This window comes from Metopolophium dirhodum, chromosome 1 (genome assembly GCF_019925205.1).
Source record: "Metopolophium dirhodum isolate CAU chromosome 1, ASM1992520v1, whole genome shotgun sequence".
Lineage (NCBI taxonomy): Eukaryota > Metazoa > Arthropoda > Insecta > Hemiptera > Aphididae > Metopolophium > Metopolophium dirhodum.
In genome coordinates this window covers 149,411,074-149,434,354 of record NC_083560.1, presented here as the reverse complement: position 1 = coordinate 149,434,354, position 23,281 = coordinate 149,411,074, and the positions used below count along the sequence as shown (strand labels likewise).

The 23,281-nt window shown below is 37.0% G+C and overlaps 1 protein-coding gene across 1 annotated transcript in view; it reads left to right on the top strand.

Annotated features, from left to right (window-relative positions):
* The window catches only part of LOC132933354 (putative nuclease HARBI1), a 41,950-nt gene extending 21,308 nt beyond the window's left edge, over positions 1–20,642 (top strand). The window contains exon 2 of the mRNA XM_060999650.1: positions 20,202–20,642. Coding sequence (XP_060855633.1) covers positions 20,202–20,642 — 441 coding nt within the window. The remainder of the gene's footprint in view (positions 1–20,201) is intronic.
* Positions 20,643–23,281: the final 2,639 nt, after the last annotated feature.

The following is a 23,281-nucleotide window of genomic DNA, read 5'->3' as shown; positions in this document are numbered from 1 at the left end:
CTATAATATAAGGGCATAAGGCTGTATCTAATGGTCCAAAACAAATATCTACATATCAATTAAGTCAATAATTATTAATTACCGATAAGCTTAAGAGGACGCTATACCCACATATACGACATACACAAAACGAGTTTACGTAATCTGAGTAGAACTCACACAATTTTGATGTTAAAATGAAAATACCTATTACAAAATTAAAAGATAACACCATTTTGGAGGCCAAGATGGTAAGTTTAAAAAAAAACATTAAATGTTGAAAAGTTAAAAGTAATTTAAAAATGTTGTAATTTTCGCTATTTCTAAACGATATAATGAACGTTATATTAGGAATAATGAAGAAAACGCTGACTTGCCCTCAGAAATATTATCACAATTCAATTTTATAATAGGTATTTTTACTCTAGAACCAACATTGAGTGAGTTATACACAGACTGGTCAACGTGTTTTGTCTAATAGTAGGTAACTCGTATAGGTGTGTAAAACCGAGACAAGACGTACCAAAACAAACTGACAACACATACGGGTGTGACGTCCTCTTAAATATTATAATTTATAAAATATATTATTATTATATAGAGAAGAAAATCTTTGAAATAATTTTATATTTTTTCATGGATTCTTTTCAGAAAAAGCCTTCCAAGTTAGTTTATATATAACAAATTTTACCCAGAGAATATTCCATCGGAACAGCATTTTTTTTTAATGTGCGACGAATTGTACCAACTGGTTCGTTGTACATTTTGGTATCAAAATGATTAGCACAAATGTACCTTTTTTTCAACCGTTTAGGGCTGAGTGACACTAGCTTCATATTTCCTATGTTTGATAAAATAAAAATAAGTAATACAGTAACCCTCAGTAATATCATATGGTAATATTTATTTTTAAATAATTTACCTGAATTTAAAATCCATTTTTTAGCCAATTCTTCATTAGTAGGGAAAGAATAAAAACTATTCTTAGAGGTTCTCCTCGACAAATTACAGTTAAAAAACATACATTTATCACCAGACATTTTAAAAAAGAACAGACAGCTAGAACTCTAGAAGAGTTTTAGAGCTCTGTACTCAATAATTCGTATGAATCAAATGAAAAATAAATCTCGAAAATATTATCAGTAGACAGTATTTTTGATCGAGTACCGTAGAAAGGATTTTCCAAGACCCTTTATACGATAAAACAGTATACTATTTGTCTATTTGTATAATTAACGTTTAGGAACACTATATATAGAAATGTGAGTAACCGGTGGCGGTCGGGACTTGAGTTTGACCTGGCCCCGCAAACAAAACATAGCTGGTATTTTAAATCAAATCGTATATAAATGTATTTAATTTCCTTCGACCGAATGAAGTTAAAAATAATATGAGTAGTGATATGAGTAGATTTAAACGTAAACAGTTTGTAAAGACGGTATGTCAGCCTACAATATTATTGTAGTAGGCATATTTTATGATATTATTGTGATCAAAGTAACTATTTATATATTTATATAACTAGTTTTAGTATTCTAATATCCACTACAGTAGGTTAAATTCATTTTCCTCAAAATAATTACATTTGAAAATATCATTGTGTTTATAAAATATAACAATACATTTAGAACATCGATTAATTTCTTTTCTGAAAAGAAATCATTAAGTCAAGGTTCAAGAAAACAGAAGTGTCTTAACGTTTTATTTGTACCTAAATTAGTTTTGTAATATTAAAACGGGTAGGTACACACAAACTCCATATTTTCTTTCCCCTTAAATCCGTTACTGTAAGTAACATAATAACACAAATGATAACACAGAGCGTACGTAGCGGCGCGGCGAGTACACCTTCATTTTTGCACCGATAAGTTTGCAGCAACCGGAACGCAACCGAATAGCGGACCACGCACGGTAGTCAATCAGTCTATCAACATGAAAGTGCGCCTCGTATCGTCGGTCCCCACTCCTGCAAGGCTGCAGTCACTAGCGCTTACAACGTTCCCCGCCAATACTAGGCGGGTGCCCACAGCGCTGTATAACGGCCGCCGCCAACTGACGCGCAGCATATTTTCTATAGCAGTGGGCTATCTATAGTATTTATAATCAATGATTGTACCAAGGATAAATAAATAATTCTTTTTTGTTCATTATTAAATATATATTTAACTTTTTTAAATATGAAGAAGAATTTTCACAAAGTAGTATTTAAAAAATGTATATGGCTATCCCATTTGAGTCTATAGCAAAGAATTAAACCAAGGTATTTTAATTTCCTCACATTTTCTAGTTTAACACACTCTGGCAAACATGTTTTACTAGTTATTGAAACACATTTTGTTGAATGGACTATTAAACCATTGAGAACCATTGATTACCATTGATCGCCGTTGACACGCAGATGACAAAAGCAAACGTCCATGTAACACGTACAAAAAGATGGCTCAAAAAGAAAAACACAACAAATAAATATTCATTAGTAGGTATGGTTAATAATTATAAAAATTGTGTACACCAGCATAAATTGGAGGACAAACAGTGAATACTATGAATTGCAATAGTATAATATATTAGTAAAATAGTAAGATATTATTAATATTTAATACTTAACTGAATGATTTGTGTATAATGAGTATGGTCCAAAATACTATAAATTATTTGTATCAACGAAAAAAAGGGTTTAGCTTCATATTTTTGGTCGGTGTATATGTATAAACTTGTAAAGAACACGTTTTAAAAGTTAGTGCTTACAGAAAAAAAACACACAAACACCAAAAAAATTTATCTTTTTCTAACATTGTTTTCTACCTATAATAGTTCATTGTATTTCTTATGAAATATTGAATTATTGAAATGGCCGTGATAACAGTTTGATTAGAAATTTGAACTTGAACCGTCAGTCTTATCAAGAGACGATGTGTGACGTTCTGACGTCATGCTATTTGTTAACAATAATTAATTTAATTAAATACGGTCGGCGGTAATATTTGTCGGATAAAATACTGTCGGCTGAAATACGGTTCGGCCAAAATATTTGTCTGATAAAATACTGTCGGCTAAATTACGGTCGGCAGTAATATTTGTCGGATAAAATACTGTCGGCTGAAATATTTGTCGGCTAAAATACGGTTCTGCTAATATACTTGTCCAATCAATTATTTTTCGGCTGAAATATTTTTCGGCCAAAATACGGGTCGGCTGAAATATTTTCGGCTATTTTACGCGCTCCCAGAGTTTCAAAACACTAACATCGAAATCCATATATACCATAAGAATGAGGAAAGCATATCACAAAATTGGAAATCAAAAGAATATTCTGATATAATAAATAATATTCATAATTTTCTCGACAATAGTAACAATAAAAACGAAACAAAAATAAACGCCACACAACCCAAGTACAACGATCAAGCCTATAATATATTTTCTAATTTCAAACCAGGAGAAAACGTACTCAGTGATGGGAACTGTGGGATATACGCCGTCTGCAATGCTTTAAATGACCATAAAATCAATAAAATAACTTCAATATTAGAGATATTACAATTATTAGGTTTAAACGAATTACCAAATTATTGGTGGTCAGACGAGGAATTAGCCGCGATAGCACATTATTACGACCATGATACTTACATATATAATGACGACAATAATACGGGTATAATATATGGTTACGGAAATAGGTCACCCATAATGCTATATTACGTTAGTAAAAATACTCATTGGATACCAGGCACTTTGACAACAACAAAATCCAACAAAATTCCTAAAAATATAATCCACATACAAGAAATGCCGACACTCATTTCACTAAAAAGCAATATAAAATATAAACAAATGAGAAACGATAGTAAAAATGCAATGAATAATATAAATAAAATACAAATAGTTCCAACTCATAATTATACAAAAATAAATAAAGAAACAACAGAACCCTTTAACACACACACACACAAATCACCGGTATGCGAATCCATTGAAAGGGTTAACAACAGAAAGGTCGAAGAAACCAATATCCCTAAAGTCGAAAGTGTAAACTATATAAACTCAAATACAAAACATTTTTTAACAGATTCTGAGGGCACACCCTTTTCTATTTCTCCGAAATTAAGTATAACACAACACAACCAAGTTATTCAACTATTAACTGAATATAATCACGTTTTTACTACAGACACCTCCAATATAAAAGCCGCTAATATTAAACCTTGCGAGATCAAAATGAAGCCGATGTATAAAGAACCAAAGTTTAATGCACCCCATAGAGTATCACCACAACAGCGTCAAGAACTAGTAAGCCAAATTGACAAACTTTTAAAAGCAAACATCGTAAAACCAGTAGTTTCAAAATTTGCCGCCCCAGCCTTCCTTGTAAAGAAGAAAGAGATAGGCTCATATCGTTTAGTAGTATCCTACAAAGAACTTAATGATAGAGTAGAATGCGATCAATATCCACTACCTCGGACCGCAGATTTATTCAGAGCTTTAGAAGGATCAAAATATTTCAGTTCCTTAGATTTAAATAGTGGTTATTTTCAAATTTCTGTTGAAGAAAAAGACCAGTTCAAACTTGGATTCACTTCTGTATTAGGATTATTAACATTTACGAGACTTCCGCAAGGCTTCAAAAATAGTAGTGCTATAATCCAGAGAGAATTAAATAAATCATTTTCACATATTTTATACAAATCTATTATAATTTACATTGATGATTTAGTATCCTATGGCAGTAACTTTGATCAGGCGATAATCAACCTACGCGTAGCATTTGAAATCATTGACAAAACTAATTTTTCATTGAAAACAAAAAAATGTAATTTTTTCTACGACAAAATCGAATTATTAGGACATGAAATATCAACAATTGGTATTCGACCGTTAAACAGAAATACAATAGCAATTACTGAATTTAATAGACCAAAAACAATAAAAGACGTCAGATCATTTATCGGCATGTGCTCATACTATAGGAAACATATTAAAGAATTTGCTAAAATTGCACACCCACTCACCGAATTAATAAAAGTTGGTAAAAATAAAATAATCTGGCTTGACGAACACGAAGAAACTGACACGGCTACGACGGTGGTGGCAGATGGTCCGCGGAGAGCCGGTCGTTGATGGGTTAAATTGGGCGGCACACTCGCACGTTTAAAAAGGAAACAGTAACGCAGTTTCGGGTGACAGGTTGCGACGTTTATTTCACACAGATATAAGTGTAGGTAACATAGATATACAAAAGGTATGAAGAAAAAACAAAAACAAGAGCAACTGACGGCGGCTATATAAGACGGTACATATATCGCGGTTGCGGCGTGTGCGCTTAACGTGTGTGTTTTTCCTAGTGACAGGTCTACGACGGCCGGTACTCGTTCTACGCGACTCGCCTTCCCGTCCCACCTTGTGCCTTTGTGGTGTGGTGGGGGAGTTGGCGTTGTCGCGCTGTAGCCCGTAGTGGCGGTTGACGAAAAATGTAGACTGGTCGCTGCGGTACCTGTACTTTGTACTGGTGGCCGCTGCGTACCGTGTCAATACGTTCAATAAACTAAAAAAATACTTAACTTCGAAGCCCCTCTTATTACATTTTAACGATGATAAACACGTATATTTAACAATAGACGCGTCTATATTAGGATTAGGAACATGTATTGAACAATCCGATGACATAAACACATTACGCCCTGTAGGATATGCATCTAGAAAGTTATTAGATTCAGAAAAGACTTATTCTTCCACAACCCTCGAGTTACTTGGTTTATGTTTTGGTGTCCAATATTTTCGAGAATACTTGTGGGGACGTAAATTTACTGTATTTTGTGACAACATAAGCTTACAATATTATAACAACCTAAAAATACCTTCCGCTAGTATAGCTAGGCTAACATTAAAATTATTGGACTTCGATTTCGATATTAAATACATAAAAGGTAAAGAAAACAAAGTCGCTGACTCGCTATCAAGAAATGCAATTAGCAATATTCAAATTATGAGTATCATTAATGACGACAACGATGCATTGACTAATTTACACGATATTAAAACAACAAAAAAATGACCAATTTTGTAATGACATAATAAAAGCACTATCAAATATGGAGGTACCCACCAACATAAGAAGAAAATCTAGACAATTTACATTAAAAAATGAAATATTGTATCATAAAAGATACACACCACCGAAAAGTTATAACCCAATTCTTGTAATACCAAAAACATTGATTCATGAAATATTAAAATCCTATCACGATTCACCGACAGGTGGACACACAGGCATATCACGCACTATTCATAAAATTCTAAACAAATATTATTGGCCTTCGTTACACAAAGACACCACTAATTTTATTAAATCTTGTGATGAATGTCAAATCAATAAAAAAATGAGCGGTAAACCAATAGGTTTATTACATCCAATACCAATAACGACAGGGAGACCATTAGATAGGATAACATTTGATTACTTAGGCCCCCTAGTATCAAGCAACAAAAAACGATATGTTCTAGTAGCCGCATGCAACACCACAAAATACATATTTACCAAGGCAGTTGAATCGGCCACGGCCGAAGCAACTGCCAAATTTTTAATAGAAATAGTATCACATTGGGGCTGTTTTAGAAACATTTCGTCCGACCGAGGCACTCATTTCAGAAATAAATTAATCACTGATATATGTTCAAATTTAGGAATAAAACAAACTTTGTCAACGAGTTATTCTCCGCAGACACAGGGGCTAGTTGAAAAAATTAATGGTGTACTAACAGGCTCTTTAAAAAACTACTTAACAAATAATGATCAAACAAAATGGTCATATTTCCTGCCATACATAACACTAGCATACAATGCCACACCCCAAACTACCACCAAGTTTAGCCCGTTTTACCTAATGCACGGTTTTGAACCAATATTTCCCATAGATAACAAAATCATTCCCGAAAATGTACCATATTATTTAAAACAATCACTAATAGAACTAAACAAAATAAGAAATAAGATACCACAGCAAATTCATAAAGCTCAAATAATTCAAAAAAAATACCATGATAAAACACATACAGCAATAAACTATAACATTAATGACTTAGTTATGATTAGTTTTCCATTCTTCGAAGTGGGAAAGTCTCCCAAACTAGGACCCATGTACAGAGGACCATTCAAAATAATAGACAAAATTAACGATTTAAATTATAAAATAAAAATGACATTAAACAACAAAGAAACCGTCGACACTATACATGTACGGAGGTTAAAACCATACTACAGAAGGGACTAAATTAAGGCATTCTCGATTTTAACTCTTTAAATACCAATATAATTAATTTAAAACACAACGGGCTCAGCCCGTCAAAATATAAATATATACATATACTTTTGTTTTTCTTTCCTCTCTCTTTCTTTTAAATTATTACAACAATAAAATAAACACAAACAACCTATTAAATATCATAAAATGCATAAAAATGCAAGACATGTCAATATAACATATACAAAAATATATCAACCAAACCAAATTATTTATATAACACGCACCACAATAATTTCTAACAATATGAATTGAATATTAATACTTACACAAAAATAATGGAAAATACACTATTAATTTAAATTTAAGACTAGTGCATTATTATATTTGTATACACATTATTTATTATTATTATGTATCACATAACTTAAATTACAAATTCAGTAAATAAAACCATACATATAAAAATATCCCAGCCATAATAGGTAAACCCACTATTACTCAAAAAAAAAGTTTTTTTTTTTTTTTCTATAATATGTAACACACTATATTTTTTAATATAATTTATTTATCATATATTGTTTCATATTATGTTTTATTATACAGGTACCTAAATATTACAAACACACACTAACAATATATTGTTTCAGAGACCAAACCAAAACACCAAATCACCCATAACTAAAATATACATAAATAATTAATAAACAAATATATAATTAAATATTACCCTAAAAAAAAAAAAATAATAATAATAATAAACGCACACAACAATTTCACAAAGATGCAGTCAGTTAATACAAAATTAATATTCACATTTATTCTTATCCTAAAATTTAATCCCACACAAACATTCATAGCTTACGACTGCGGGGGTCCACAAGTCAACATAAGTGCATTTAATAGCATAAACGTAGACTTTTGCGAAAATCCAAAACCCACAGAGATACTAATAATAAATATATATTAATATAAAAAACGGGGAAATCATATATCTCCAAAAATGTAAGCCTGTTAATGTAGAGATATCTATACAAACCTCATGCTTCAACGAATTACCAGTACTGTATAACAATAGAACACAATTCATGACCCCAAAATCACACATACTTCAAACTTACGGAACACAGATTGATTGCAATGAATATCTGCCACCCGCTTTCCAAAAAAATGGAAAATGGTTTTCATTAACACCAAAGCCCCATAAAGTTAATAATCCACAAACACTAAAACCAGACACCACACTAAGTTGGTCATACGAAAGTTCAGATAATTTTATGACGGCAGGCATATACACACCCGACATCATGAAAGCACTCCAAAATCACCTAATGTTCCCTCAAGAATCTGAAACGGCCCAAAGAAATTTAATACGACAGACACTAGGCCATGACGTTATAAACCAGTGCATAAACATAAAAAACCTAATAGATGAGCAAACTATAAGTAAATTAGTACATCAGGAATTACACAACATGTGGGGCTGGTTCACGAGTTTCGGCAATATAATGTCTGGCGTGCTAGGATTAGTCATAATTTGTAAAATGATCATAACATTAATAAACACTGGACTAAATATCACTTTACTATACAAAACATTCGGGTGGAGCATCAAACTTATTGCGGGTTTGACGCGGCTACGACGGTGGTGGTAGGTGGTCCGCGGGAGCCGGTCGTTGGTGCGGTAGGTCGGGTGACACTCGAGCGTTAAATTGACACACAAATTTCAGTTTAGGTCTGAATTGAATTACTGTTTATTTTCCCGTAACGGGTACACGTGTGAAGATATAAATATTGGTTTACAACAAATAAAAGAATATCACAAGAAAAAGAAACGGACAACTGACAGCGGCTATGTGACTGAATATGTCGTTGTTGTCGTGGTGCGTGTGTAGTTTGAATCGAAATCTTTTTACTAGTGACTAGTCTACGACGGCCGATACTCGTTCTACGCGACTCGCCTTCCCGTCCCACCTTGTGCCTTTGTGGCGTGGTGGGGGAGTTGGCGTTGTCGCGCTGTAGCCCGTAGTGGCGGTTGACGAAAAATGTAGACTGGTCGCTGCGGTACCTGTACTTTGTACTGGTGGCCGCTGCGTACCGTGTCATACTCCCCCGCCAAACCGTCACACGGGGTACACTTGTACCGGTGTCTGTGTGCTATTGTGGACGGGGTGGCTTGTACTACCTCTGGCTTTCGCTTGAGGTAGACTTGCCCGCGCCCGTGTGTGTTACTGGGGGTGTTTTGGGGACCCTACCGGAGTGTAGAACGAGTGAGTGTCGTCCAACTCCGGCATCCTCTCGAACGCCACCAGCCAATCTGCCTCGGTTATTTCCGGCGGTTCCGTGCCTGCTGCGCCTCCGTCCTCACCTTTCCCGTTGGGCCGGGGAGTACCCCCGTTTGCCTGGGTACCGGTGCCGGCTCCGCAGGTGTTACGGGGGCAGGTGTCGTTGCTGGGGGTGGTGGCCTTGTCAGGGACGGTGTGCGGCTGCCGGGTGTTGATGTTGATGGTGGTCGGTGTGGCCGCAACCTCCGCTGGATGTCCGTCGTACGGTCCGCCCAGCCCCGGTTGTAGATGGCCGCCCGCACTTTGTCCTGCAGGAGTTGGCGGGTAGTCATCCTAGCGACCTGGGCGGCTGTTCGCGGCTCATCCTGGCCACCGGATACCAGCCCCAGCCGTTGTATTAGCTCGGCAACCTGCTGCCACTTCTCCTGCTGTTGGCCGGTCATGTTGTCTGTAAATGATTATTATTACAGACAATTGTTTATTTAATGTTGGCCTATCGGTGCCCGTTTTAAGCATGACAAATGTATTTTCCGCGGTGGTTGTTGGTCGGTTTGGAAGACTCCTTTCCCGACCTGTTTCGCCAGTCTTACCGGTCCCCACCACTTTGGTGCGAAACCGGCGTGAAAATCTTTGTGTGCCTTAGATAAGTGGTGTGCTTTGTAGTAGACTACGTCGCTCTTGCCGAACTTCACCGGTGTGCCGGTGTTCGTGCTTGGTTTTACCACTACCTTTTTGCCTAAAATACGTTTCTCCCGCTCTACCCTCTCTTCCTGTGTTTTTTCGATGTGTACTGGCGCCGCTTTAGACAGCGCCCAATCTCCGGGTCTCTTGCACTCTCTGCCGAGGACAAGGACCGCGGGTGGGTAGCATGTCTGTTCGTTGCACCTGTTCCGTATCGAAAATAGGATTGAGGGTAGTTTCGTGTCCCAAGATTTATGTTTGCCCGTTACTAGTTGTGCGCGTAACCCTTTTTTTAAATCTTGATTACGGCGTTCGACTGGGTTGGCCCTCGGGTGGTAGACTGGGGTCGTCCAACCCTGTGCCCCCCAGCGTTCTAGCGCGTTCATCATTTCGTTTGACACAAACTGTGGGCCGTTATCACTGAGACACACGCGGGGGTAACCGAAGCGCGAAAAGAACTCGCGTTCCAACGTTTCGATTATTGTTTTAGAGGTTGCTGTTCCTAAGGGGTAAGCCTCGGTCCACCTACTAAAACAGTCGGTTGCTACCAGTATGTACGATTTTCCCTTACCAGAACGTGGGTATGGGCCCATGAGATCGACACTGATAACTTCCCATGGTTCACGGGGGGTTCTTGGTTGCATTGGGTCGTTTGGACGTGAGTTTAGTGGTTTCGTGCACGCACATACGTGGCACGCACCGACATATAACCTGACGTCGTTTTTTTGACCTTTCCAATAGTACCGTTGTCGAACCGCCCGGTACGTCTCTTTCCAACCCGGGTGGTTGGATAAGACGTGATCGTGACACCTCCAAATTGCATGTTGTGCTTTGGTTTTTGGTATCACGACGGGTGTGTGGGTGCCTACGTTTACGCGTAAGAGACCTTCGGAAAAAACGTATGCGTTTGTTCCCGATTTTGTGCTCCTAGTGTTCCGCGCTGGCCCGTCCCACCTGTGACCGGCGACTACTTCGCGGATTGTGGCGTCTTCGGACTGCCATTTTTCGAGAGTCGTCGCGGTGAGTGGTGTGTCGTCACTAACGTGGTTATCGAACATGGAAAATATTCGGTCAGATTCGAGGTCAACACTGGTTGTCGGCGCTGTGGGCGCCCCTACCACTTTTTCCTCAAGTCGATCTTCGTCTACAGGTGTGCCCGGTGCCGGGTCACGAGATAACAAATCTGGTGCTTTGTTTTGTATTCCCGGGACGTGTACCGTACTAAAATCTAAATTAGCTAGTTGTAGTGACCAACGTGTTAATTTTGAATTTTTGTCTTTAGCCCTGTGTAACCATGTTAGTGCCGAGTTGTCGGTTAGGAGTTCGAAACGTCGGGTTTCTAGGTATGGACGGAATTTGTCTGTCGCCCAGATTATCGCTAGGCACTCGCGTTCGACCGCGGCGTACCTTGTTTGCGTTTCGCTAAACTTTTTGCTTGCGTAGGACACTATGCGTCTTTCCTCCGGTCTGTCACCCCGTTGGAAAAGTACCGCACCGGCTCCTATTTCGCTTGCATCTGTTTGCAGACAAAACGGTTTGCTATAATCGGGTGGCGACAATTTTGGTGATGTGACTAGCGCGTTTTTTATTGTTTCGAACGCGCGTTGTTCTACCTCTGTCCATTTCCACCGTACTCCCTGTTTTAATAAATTAGTGAGTGGTGCTATGGTATCCGCGTAATTATCTACGAACTGGTTGTACCAGTTGCACACGCCCAAAAATTTAAGTACGTCCCTAACCTTTTTGGGAACCGGAAAATTGTCAATGCATACCAATTTTTCCGGTTGTTTTTGTATGCCCTCCGAGTCTACGATGTGCCCTAAAAATGAAATTTCGCGTAGACCGATTTTACATTTTTTTGTGTTGCACGTTAGTCCAAACCTCTTGAGCCGCTCGAGAACCTTGTCTAAGTGGGCCTGGTGTTCGTACTCGTCCCTTGAAAATACTACAATATCATCCAGGTAAACTTGTACGAAATCATCCTGGTACCCCCTCATGACCTCGTTCATGAGTCTCACGAAAGTCATTGGACTATTCTTTAGACCGAAAGGGAGGACTCTGAACTGAAATAGACCTCTACGTGTTCGGAATGCCGTATATTTTCGTGCATTTTCGTGTAGCGGCACTTGCCAGTACCCCGACTTAAGGTCAAAAATGCTGAAAATGTTCGCGCCCCGCATTTGCCTAATCATTTTGTTGAGATCTGGCATAGGGTACGCGTCGGATTCCGTAACGTCGTTCAGCCTCCTGTAGTCGACACAGAGACGAAAAGTTCCGTCTTTTTTCTTTGCCATTACTACTGGTGCGGCCCATGGTGAGGTGCTTGGTTCTACGAGCCCCTGGAGTTCCATATCGCGTACCATATCGTCGATAGCAGTTTGTTTCTGCTGCGGATATGGGTATGGTTTGAGCGCGATTGGGGACGGGTCTTTTAGCAGAATTTCGTGTTCAATTAATTTGGTACGTCCTACTTTTTCGCTGAATACTACCGCGTATTTATTTAAAATCTTGGTTAGTTTCGCGCGTGTTTCGGGGTCGTTTCCGAATTCTAATTGTGACAGGTCGGGACGAGTGGCGGGTGGTTGAGATTTCCCTTTCCAACATGTCGACGTACGAATTTGCTTACCCATGTGAATTGTGCACGCGGCGTAATCCCAAGGTCTTGTTTGGACACTTACTGTTCCAATGGAGTTCCCCACAATATCTGCACGGCCCCGGTGGTGTATTATCAGTTGCTTTCGCAAAAAATTTTTTTTTGACCAGGGGGGCTGTTTGTGGGGTTTCCACCCCTTTTTTAGTTTTAGGGGCCCATTGTTGTGGGGGCGGGTTGGTGTTGTCCGTTACTGGGTCCAAAACGCCTGCGATGCGTCGCAGCTCGCTGAACGTCAATGGCCGGTGTAGACGTATGTGTGTACGGAAAGTGTCACGCGTTAGTCCGGCGATAATACCTACCAACTCCGATTCGGATAGGCCGGTATTTACGCGGCGCGCCAGCTGGTTTTTAATCAGCACAAATTCCGTTAACGACTGTCTGGGCGTTTGACGTGTTGACACGATGTCGGCGCGCAATCGAGACTGAATTTCGGCGTTATTGAAATTTTCATAAAATTCCTCCCTAAATTCTGTCCAGGATAGGTCGAGTGCCCTGATAGAATTGTACCATGTACTCGCCGTTCCTTTTAATTGCGGCTCGACCGCCCTGCACCAACCCGATGGGTGTATACGCGCTTGCGTCAAAATCGACTCGGTATTGTCTATAAACCGTACGGCGTACGGGGTCCTCGGCTCTAGTTCCTGTGAACTCGGGTAACGAGGCTCTTGCTGTACGCAAGTCCTCGTACGGTATTAGTACCGAACGTTCCTGTACGCGTGCTTCATATGACGCGTGTGTGGTGTGACCCGTATAGTCGTGTTGACCGTCGCGCGTGAAGAACGGTCGGTTGTTCGTGGCGGTAGTGTGGCTGGCGCTCGGCTGAGCGCCGCCTTCGTTGCGCTCATACGACCTACCCGACTGGTAACTATCGTGTGTACGAGTTGTTATGTGTATGGGTGACGGGTGGTTGGTGTACCGCGGGACTGCAAAGTCGTGTGGCTGCTGCGTGGCGGTCGTGCGCGATTCCGTAAAGAACCGCGTCATGCTTGCCTCGAGCGCCATTAGGCGTGCCTCGAACGACGTTTTGTCGTTCGTTTGTGGCAACGCCAGTTTTAATTTTTGCAGTTGTTCCGCTGCGGTTTTGAAAGTGTCGGTATTTAATGGGTGTGTGGACTGGCCCTGTTGCATGGTCAGCTGGTTGTCGCAGTCCTCTGGCCGATCGTCCGTTGGTCCTTGACTTGCCGTATGGCTTGTCGAGATACCCCTAGCCAATGGTCCGAAAATCTGACTGACGTCCGTGCTTAACAGCGTTGATCGAACGTGTGGTTGTTGTCCAGTACCGTCCCCTAATCCTGTGATTGGGGGCTGCACTGGTTCGAACCTCACGTTCTCGGGAACTAGTCCGCTTTCCCTAAGGTGCTGCTCTAGCCTGACATACACATCCGACTTGACCCGGACACGCTGAGTCCGCGGGCCGTGCACTCGCTACGCAGCTCCACCGACGATAACTGTTGTAACGTTTTACCAGTCATTATGTATGATTTAATTACAAATGCTGTCGTTAAGCAGTTGGTCGGTGAGGTAGCTTGTGTTTGGTGTGTGTACGTGGTTTAGAGACTTTTTTTTTTTGACGTAAATTTTGTGCGCTGTTTACGGAAGTTTATCAGCGATTACGTTAGTAGGTCAGCTGTTGACGGTGCCGCCGTTGCGTTCCCAGAATAGCAGAACTGGGTCGACGTACTCGGCGGCGGCAGTTGACGGCTGCAGCGGCTGAAACCGGTTTTGGCCTGCGCGCTGTGCTGTTATCGACGGTAATGTCGCGGGACGAAAGGTAGGCGTTGCGGAGGGGTGGCGGTTGTTATATAACTACTTCCCAATCCGTATCACGGTTATGCACGGCTGCGCGGGATTCCCTGTTACGTGCTAGAAATAATTCTTACGTAATGTTCACTGGGAATCCTAGCTAACCGGCAAACACACTCCTGGCTAAAAGTCTTAATATTAACTTAATATAAGCAATCTACCGAGGTATGTGTCAGCGTGAAAAAACTCTTACCTTTACGCTGTCTTGAGGCGATGATTCCTCTGCGGGGAGCCAATTTGACGCGGCTACGACGGTGGTGGTAGGTGGTCCGCGGGAGCCGGTCGTTGGTGCGGTAGGTCGGGTGACACTCGAGCGTTAAATTGACACACAAATTTCAGTTTAGGTCTGAATTGAATTACTGTTTATTTTCCCGTAACGGGTACACGTGTGAAGATATAAATATTGGTTTACAACAAATAAAAGAATATCACAAGAAAAAGAAACGGACAACTGACAGCGGCTATGTGACTGAATATGTCGTTGTTGTCGTGGTGCGTGTGTAGTTTGAATCGAAATCTTTTTACTAGTGACTAGTCTACGACGGCCGATACTCGTTCTACGCGACTCGCCTTCCCGTCCCACCTTGTGCCTTTGTGGCGTGGTGGGGGAGTTGGCGTTGTCGCGCTGTAGCCCGTAGTGGCGGTTGACGAAAAATGTAGACTGGTCGCTGCGGTACCTGTACTTTGTACTGGTGGCCGCTGCGTACCGTGTCATACTCCCCCGCCAAACCGTCACACGAGGTACACTTGTACCGGTGTCTGTGTGCTATTGTGGACGGGGTGGCTTGTACTACCTCTGGCTTTCGCTTGAGGTAGACTTGCCCGCGCCCGTGTGTGTTACTGGGGGTGTTTTGGGGACCCTACCGGAGTGTAGAACGAGTGAGTGTCGTCCAACTCCGGCATCCTCTCGAACGCCCCGGATTCACTTCTGTATTAGGATTATTAACATTTACGAGACTTCCGCAAGGCTTCAAAAATAGTAGTGCTATAATCCAGAGAGAATTAAATAAATCATTTTCACATATTTTATACAAATCTATTATAATTTACATTGATGATTTAGTATCCTATGGCAGTAACTTTGATCAGGCGATAATCAACCTACGCGTAGCATTTGAAATCATTGACAAAACTAATTTTTCATTGAAAACAAAAAAATGTAATTTTTTCTACGATAAAATCGAATTATTAGGACATGAAATATCAACAATTGGTATTCGACCGTTAAACAGAAATACAATAGCAATTACTGAATTTAATAGACCAAAAACAATAAAAGACGTCAGATCATTTATCGGCATGTGCTCATACTATAGGAAACATATTAAAGAATTTGCTAAAATTGCACACCCACTCACCGAATTAATAAAAGTTGGTAAAAATAAAATAATCTGGCTTGACGAACACGAAGAAACTGACACGGCTACGACGGTGGTGGCAGATGGTCCGCGGAGAGCCGGTCGTTGATGGGTTAAATTGGGCGGCACACTCGCACGTTTAAAAAGGAAACAGTAACGCAGTTTCGGGTGACAGGTTGCGACGTTTATTTCACACAGATATAAGTGTAGGTAACATAGATATACAAAAGGTATGAAGAAAAAACAAAAACAAGAGCAACTGACGGCGGCTATATAAGACGGTACATATATCGCGGTTGCGGCGTGTGCGCTTAACGTGTGTGTTTTTCCTAGTGACAGGTCTACGACGGCCGGTACTCGTTCTACGCGACTCGCCTTCCCGTCCCACCTTGTGCCTTTGTGGTGTGGTGGGGGAGTTGGCGTTGTCGCGCTGTAGCCCGTAGTGGCGGTTGACGAAAAATGTAGACTGGTCGCTGCGGTACCTGTACTTAGTACTGGTGGCCGCTGCGTACCGTGTCAGGTTTATTCTCCAACGTAACGCACCACTTAATGCATAACACGCATAAAAAACAATACAGTTCCAGCAATTGCCAGCTTAGAACAATAAAAAATAAAAGGCACAACAAAGAATCCGAACAATTATTAAAATCGAACAACAGAAGACTATCAGTATAAAAAATATATCTAACTATATAATATAAACATTATAAACACAGAATTACATTAATAATAATAATATAAAAAAAAATGGTAACCGAGACGTCGCACAACACACTCAAACTATTCATTTATCTTTAGTAATATACACATAAATTATAGATTTTAAATAAAAAATTTACAGAATAACGTTAACAAATACAAATAACATACCTTAAGTTACTTACATAAGCACTAAAACCTAATTTATGTCAGCATAAGCTTGAAAACAAATGTAAAAAAAAAAAGTTTAAAAAAAAAAAAAAAAAATGTAAAATGATTAACCTAATTTAAGTTAGTATAAGATATAAAAGAAAATGTTAAAGCAAGTCAAGTACAAAGAATGTGTAAAATTTTTATAATTTATTTAAGTCAGCATAAGCATGAAAACAAATGTAAAAAAAAAAGTTTAAAAAAAAAAAAATGTAAAATGATTAACCTAATTTAAGTTAGTATAAGATATAAAAAAAAATGTTAAAGCAAGTCAAGCACAAAGAATGTGTAAAATTTTTATAATTTATTTAAGTCAGCATAAGCATGAAAACAAATGTAAAAAAAAAAAGTTTAAAAAAAAAAAAAAATGTAAAATGATTAACTTAATTTTAAGCTAGTACTAATAAGAAAATAAATGTTAAGCATAAGAAATACAAAAAAAAAAAATATATATATAAAAAAAAATGTCTATGAACTAAATACATTGTAAGCAAAGTAAATATAAAAAATGTATAATTAGATTAGTTAAAAGTTAAAACTATGTAGAATATATAGGTTAAAAAACCAAAATATGTAAAATTCATAACATGTCAACATGACAATATATTGTACACAAATATTAAAATTAAAAAAAAAAAAAAAAACTGTATAGCTATCATTACAACACCAGATAGGGAACTTCAATAGAATGCGGGGAATACGAACTTTCAGCTTCAGTTCTATCTTCCTAAATTTCTGTTTTCCAATGTATTATGTAAACTTTAATATTACTTACATAGCCCCTTTTAGATTGTATAGTAAAATTTGCTTTCTTTATATATATATATATATAAATGTCCAGTTTAAATTGTATAACTTTTTTCAACTTTCAACTTTCAACTTTTTCTAACTTAATCTCTCCTCTACTTAAATATTTGTATTGCTCTCACTCTCACCCACGAGTGGTGTTGTGAGGGCACAACACAAAAAAGTGCAGGGTGGATGTAATGATATGCTCACACACCCTTATAATAAACTTAAAATTGTACAGAATAATAAACAACGCTTGTAGAAATCGGTCGCATCAAATAAAACCATTGACAACGACAACTAATAATTCGACACGCACTCATAACAATATTACGTAGGATGTGTGTGACCTTATTTTATGCTGACGCCAAAGAATAATCTAGTTCCCAGGCCCACAATAAGTTAGTGACAAAGCCACCCTCCACTCTCTGGTCAGCATCCTCGCGTCCGTCCCTTAAACCAGTGCATGAGCACCAACCACCGCAGTAACAACCTCTCAAGTATCAAAACCGATTTCAACGAGCGACAACTGGACTTCTTATGCAAGCAATAATCAGTGCGTTCGTTAATTCAATTTGTGTATTTGAAGTAGTACTTTATTTTATCTAAAACCTAAAACTCTCACAATATTGTCTACGAACAACTGCGAATCAGGTAAGGCATATGATATAATATTTTATGTATATTGCAGTCAATACGTTCTATGTGCTTTTTTCCATAAAATCATATTGTACGGTGTATTTGATATAATTCTCGAATATACGATCTCGAGAGCCCTCCGAACACCTGGAGGAAGGTAATAGCGTAATTTTACAATTCTAACTTTTACTATTTTAATATAACTATCGGCAGGAGTCGTATTTATATATTTATTTCTATTTTATCTTATTTTACGTTATTACAATAATAAAAAAATCATAACATAGGTAATAAAATTATTAAATCCTGAACGGAGTGATAAGTACCGATAAGTATATTTTTTGAAATGTAATTATGTAATTTTTATATTATAACCTATTTACACGAAACCTTGTTTTAAATTTACAAACCTTGTCTATCAAATTTTCAAAGTTAAACATTTTATAAAATTTTAACTACAAAATAATTTACAAAAATGCTTATAAAAAACAATTGTGACTGTATTTTATATATTTTAAAACTACTATTTTAACAATGTATTTGGAGCCTCATATTAAATTTTCCATCTTTTTCACCCAACAAAATATAATATTTTATTATTGACATTCATAGAAAAAAAAAAAACTAAAAAAATTTGAAAATGAAAATGTCCGTAAGCAGCTCAATATACACTATTGGCATTTATTGAATATTTTTTCATGTATAGAATAAATTAGTCATTAATTCAAATAAAAGTAATTAATAATAATAATGTATATTAAAATAAAATACAGATAACATTTAAAAAAATAAAAAAATTATGAATAAAAATAATAATTAAAATAACTAAAAATAAACTAAATATAGTGACTAGCGCTAGGATAGCGCTAGGATAGTATATATTTTCTTAATAAAAGTTTTGAATTTGTAACAGAAATAATATCGTATTCAATATTTTAAGAAAGTCCTAAATTAACATTTTTTTTACTATTTTTTCATAATATTATACTTTAAATAATTTTTAATGCATTTTTATAATATTTAAAGATCATTTTTTATCTTTTGGGTATTTTTTAAGGTAAGTTTTTTAGGTCAATTTTAGATTATTTTGAGGTCATTTTTTAAGTTTTTGGGTCATTATAATCCTAGCTTTAATAGTGACTAATTTGATTCAAAATTATTACTTGTTATTACATTTTTAATCATTTTTGTGGGCCAATTATATTTATTTTTATAATTTTATTTACAAATTAATTAAGAAATTACTATTTTATAACTATATTTATTAAGTATCAGAAAAAAGTCAATTTAAAATGTGACAATCTTTGTTATAAATTTTCAACCCTTAGTTATAAAAACTGAACATTTTATAATTTTTTGATTACAATGATTGATAATTTTGATAAATTTTGTTGAAATTTGAACTTTAAATGCTTATATAAAAAAAAAAATCGTGCCTATGCATTTTCAATATCTTTCAATATACCAGGACCCTTTTATTCAATTTTCAGATTTTTTGGCCCAGAAAATAAGATTTTATTGGCAATTATAAATAAAACCTAAAATAATTGAAAACTGAAAATGTCCGTATACAACTCAAAATAAGTTAAAATATTTTAAAAACTGTATAGTGTGTAAAAAATGCTTATATAAACATTCACTCAAAATTTTATGGATCTACTGTCATTTCTTTTAGAGGTACACCAAAAACCAAAATCGATTTTGTCCAAAAAAAAATTAATAAATAAAAAAACACACATAATTGTAAAACCAATACATTCATCGCTCCGCTCAGAATCTAAAATAATAACACACATCATCACAACATGGAATCATAAAACTTAAAAATTTTAAAATATTGCCCTAAAAGGTCATTCTTTTACTTTAGATACCAACTTCCACAGAACAATGGCTGCAAAAGGCAAACGAGTTCAAAACAAAATGGTCATTCCCTCATGCTATTGCTGCTATGGATGGCAAACATGTAGTAATACAAGCTCCCAACCTAAGTGTTTCCGAATTCTATAACTATAAGAACAGTTTCAGTATTGTTCTTTTTTCCCTTGTCGATGCAAACTACAATTTCATGTACGTTGATGTAGGCTGCCAAGGCAGGATCTCGGATGGTGGGGTTTTCAAAAATACAACGCTATACAAAAAACTGGAGAACCGCGTTTTAAATATTCCCAACCCATGTGTTTTACAAATTCCATATGCTGTTAAAGTACCATATATGATATTGGGTGATAAAGCATTTGCGTTGAATGATTACACATTGAAACCATTCATGGGAAATCCAGATAATGGTTCACCTGAAACGTATATTTAATTATCGTCATTCCAGAGCTCGCAGGGTAATGGAAAATGCTTTTGGAATATTGAGTGCGGTTTTTCGTGTGTTAAGAAAACCCATGCTATTGCAACCCGACGTGGCAGCAAAAGTAACAATGACAACTATATATTTGCATAATTTTTTACGCTCACGCACTTCAAGCGAAGTATATACACCCCCCAGGATCATTAGATACCGAAAACAACGGGGAAATTGTAAATGGAAGATGGAGAAGTAAACAACCGATGACATCTATGTTAGAAATTCGAAATGTTCCTCGAAGAACATCTGAACATGCTCAAAATACACGTTTACATATTGCGTCCCATTTCATTTTCAACGACGTGTTACCATGGCAAAATATATATTAAAGTAATATATTTCTAAAAAAATAACTTACTTCACTCATCGAACCCAGTGTTTCATTCATCGAGTTTATTGTTTCCCTCGGAGTATTTTTATCTGATAGAAAATCAAAATATTTGTATGCAAACCATTTCGACACGTAGACGTTGTCAGTACCTGTAAATAAAATATATTAAATACAATTAAATTAATATTAATACGTATGTTGTAATTGTATGGTTTTTTTTTTAATTTAAACTCACCTGATCCAGTAGTTTTTTTAGTTTCTCTTGACTTCACTCCTAAACGTTCCCGCCAGGCTCTTCATTTTTGCCTTTAGAATATCTACGGGAATATTCACTTGTGCACTGATGTCTTTCCAAGCATCTTCTTTTTTATTTCGATTGTGGTAATCTTTAAATTTTGCATTCCACAAAACTTCATAATCTCGGTAAAGTTCAATTAACTCAATACATTGATTTTGATCCATGGCGTTCACTGCACACGCGTGAGGCAAACAACTAATTCACACGACGCGAAACAAATGGGTGAATCTTCTTTGACTCGCGTCAAATTACCGACAGCGCTCCGCTCGCCACGAGTCATCCTCGCTAGCCTCGCTTATTATACGCGAGGCAAGTTCGGACGGGACGAAACAAGTCGAATCTTGACTCGCACATCAAGCCTCGCGCATCAGATTCGCGTCGTGTAAACCCGGCTTAATAAAATTGATGAAAACCATACTCAACATTTTAGTTTAAATAAAAAGAGTGAAATGAAAACTACAGTTTATTATGTTTTATTAGATGATTTATTCAACGGCTTAGAAAACCGTTTTAGTCAAGAAACATTAAATCTTATAAATTCTATAAGTTGTATGATACAGCACAAAACAGAAAGTTCAGACATTGATATTTTAACTAAAAAATTTGATTTACATAGAGATGAATTTGAAGGTGAACTTAAACTAATTCGTGCTATTCCAGATTTTGAAGAAGGAACTTCAAATAATACAATACATTTATGGTTGAAAAAATCATCAGCCCTTGGAAATTTTATAAATGTTCACAAAACATTAAAACTATTTACAACAATCCCTGTTACAACATGCTCGTGCGAGAGGGCTTTTTCAAAACTTAGTTTAGTAAAAACTAAGCTAAGGAGTCAAATGAAGCAAAACAGATTAGACTCTATGATGATGATTTTTGTGGAGCAAGAATTGGCATCACAAATCAATCCAGAAGATGTAATTGATGAATTCAAGTCTATGTACCCAGGCACACGTCGTCTTGAATTATAATTTATAAAATTATTGACTTCTAAGAGAAATGAAATTATTAAAAAAATAATTATTAATTTTTTTTTTTTATTATTAATCCTGGCCTGACTTGTTACATGGCTAGGTAACATACTAAAATTTTCAATTTGTACTGTGCACCCTCAGCAAAAATGTCCTGCGCACGCCTATGTATAAGATATAGTTGTTATGTAAGAAAACTGAGCTAACGGAGTATACGAAATAAACGACTATCCGTGACAAAGTCTGAATATGAACTGAAATTACCTAATCTAATTTTAGCTATAAACAAAACGCAATAGAGTACCACAAAGTTTTCACCTTTCTTTCTATAACATGGTTACGAGCCAAAAATTTCACTTATGGATATGGCACTAGGATCAGTCCAACCAGAATTATCCAGATTGGATCTACTAGACATACTTACAGAAAGCAGAGGTATTGTCATAGAAAACATAAAAAACAAACGTGAGGATAACAAAAATCGATTTGACTAACATAGAAGTCATCACAACTTCCAGCCGGGTAAATTTGTGTGGTACAAAAAAAACTTACACCCGGTTTTAAAGGACCATTTGTTATTTAACACCCAGTAGGGGCCGATTCACCAAACTAAAAAAATTCGAGGATAGTTTACGTGCAATCATTAAAATCAAACCAGCTCAAAACAGACCCAACTTGAATAGGCGAAATGCAATTCGAGAACAACTAAGAACCACTACCACCTCCAACACCGATCTCAGATAACACCCAAGTAAACACACCTACACCAATCATAGACAATTGTGCAAAAGTTAATAACATAAATTAATAAAAAAAAAAAAAAATTATTTTAAAAGACAAAAACAAAAAAAGTTATATATTTATACCAGATTGTATTATTAATGTAATTAATTATTTATTATTATTATATTGTTTGCGTTACTCAAGGTAACCTGTTCCTTTTATATTCATATTCACATTTATATTCTATTTAATGTTAAGTTAAGTTTGA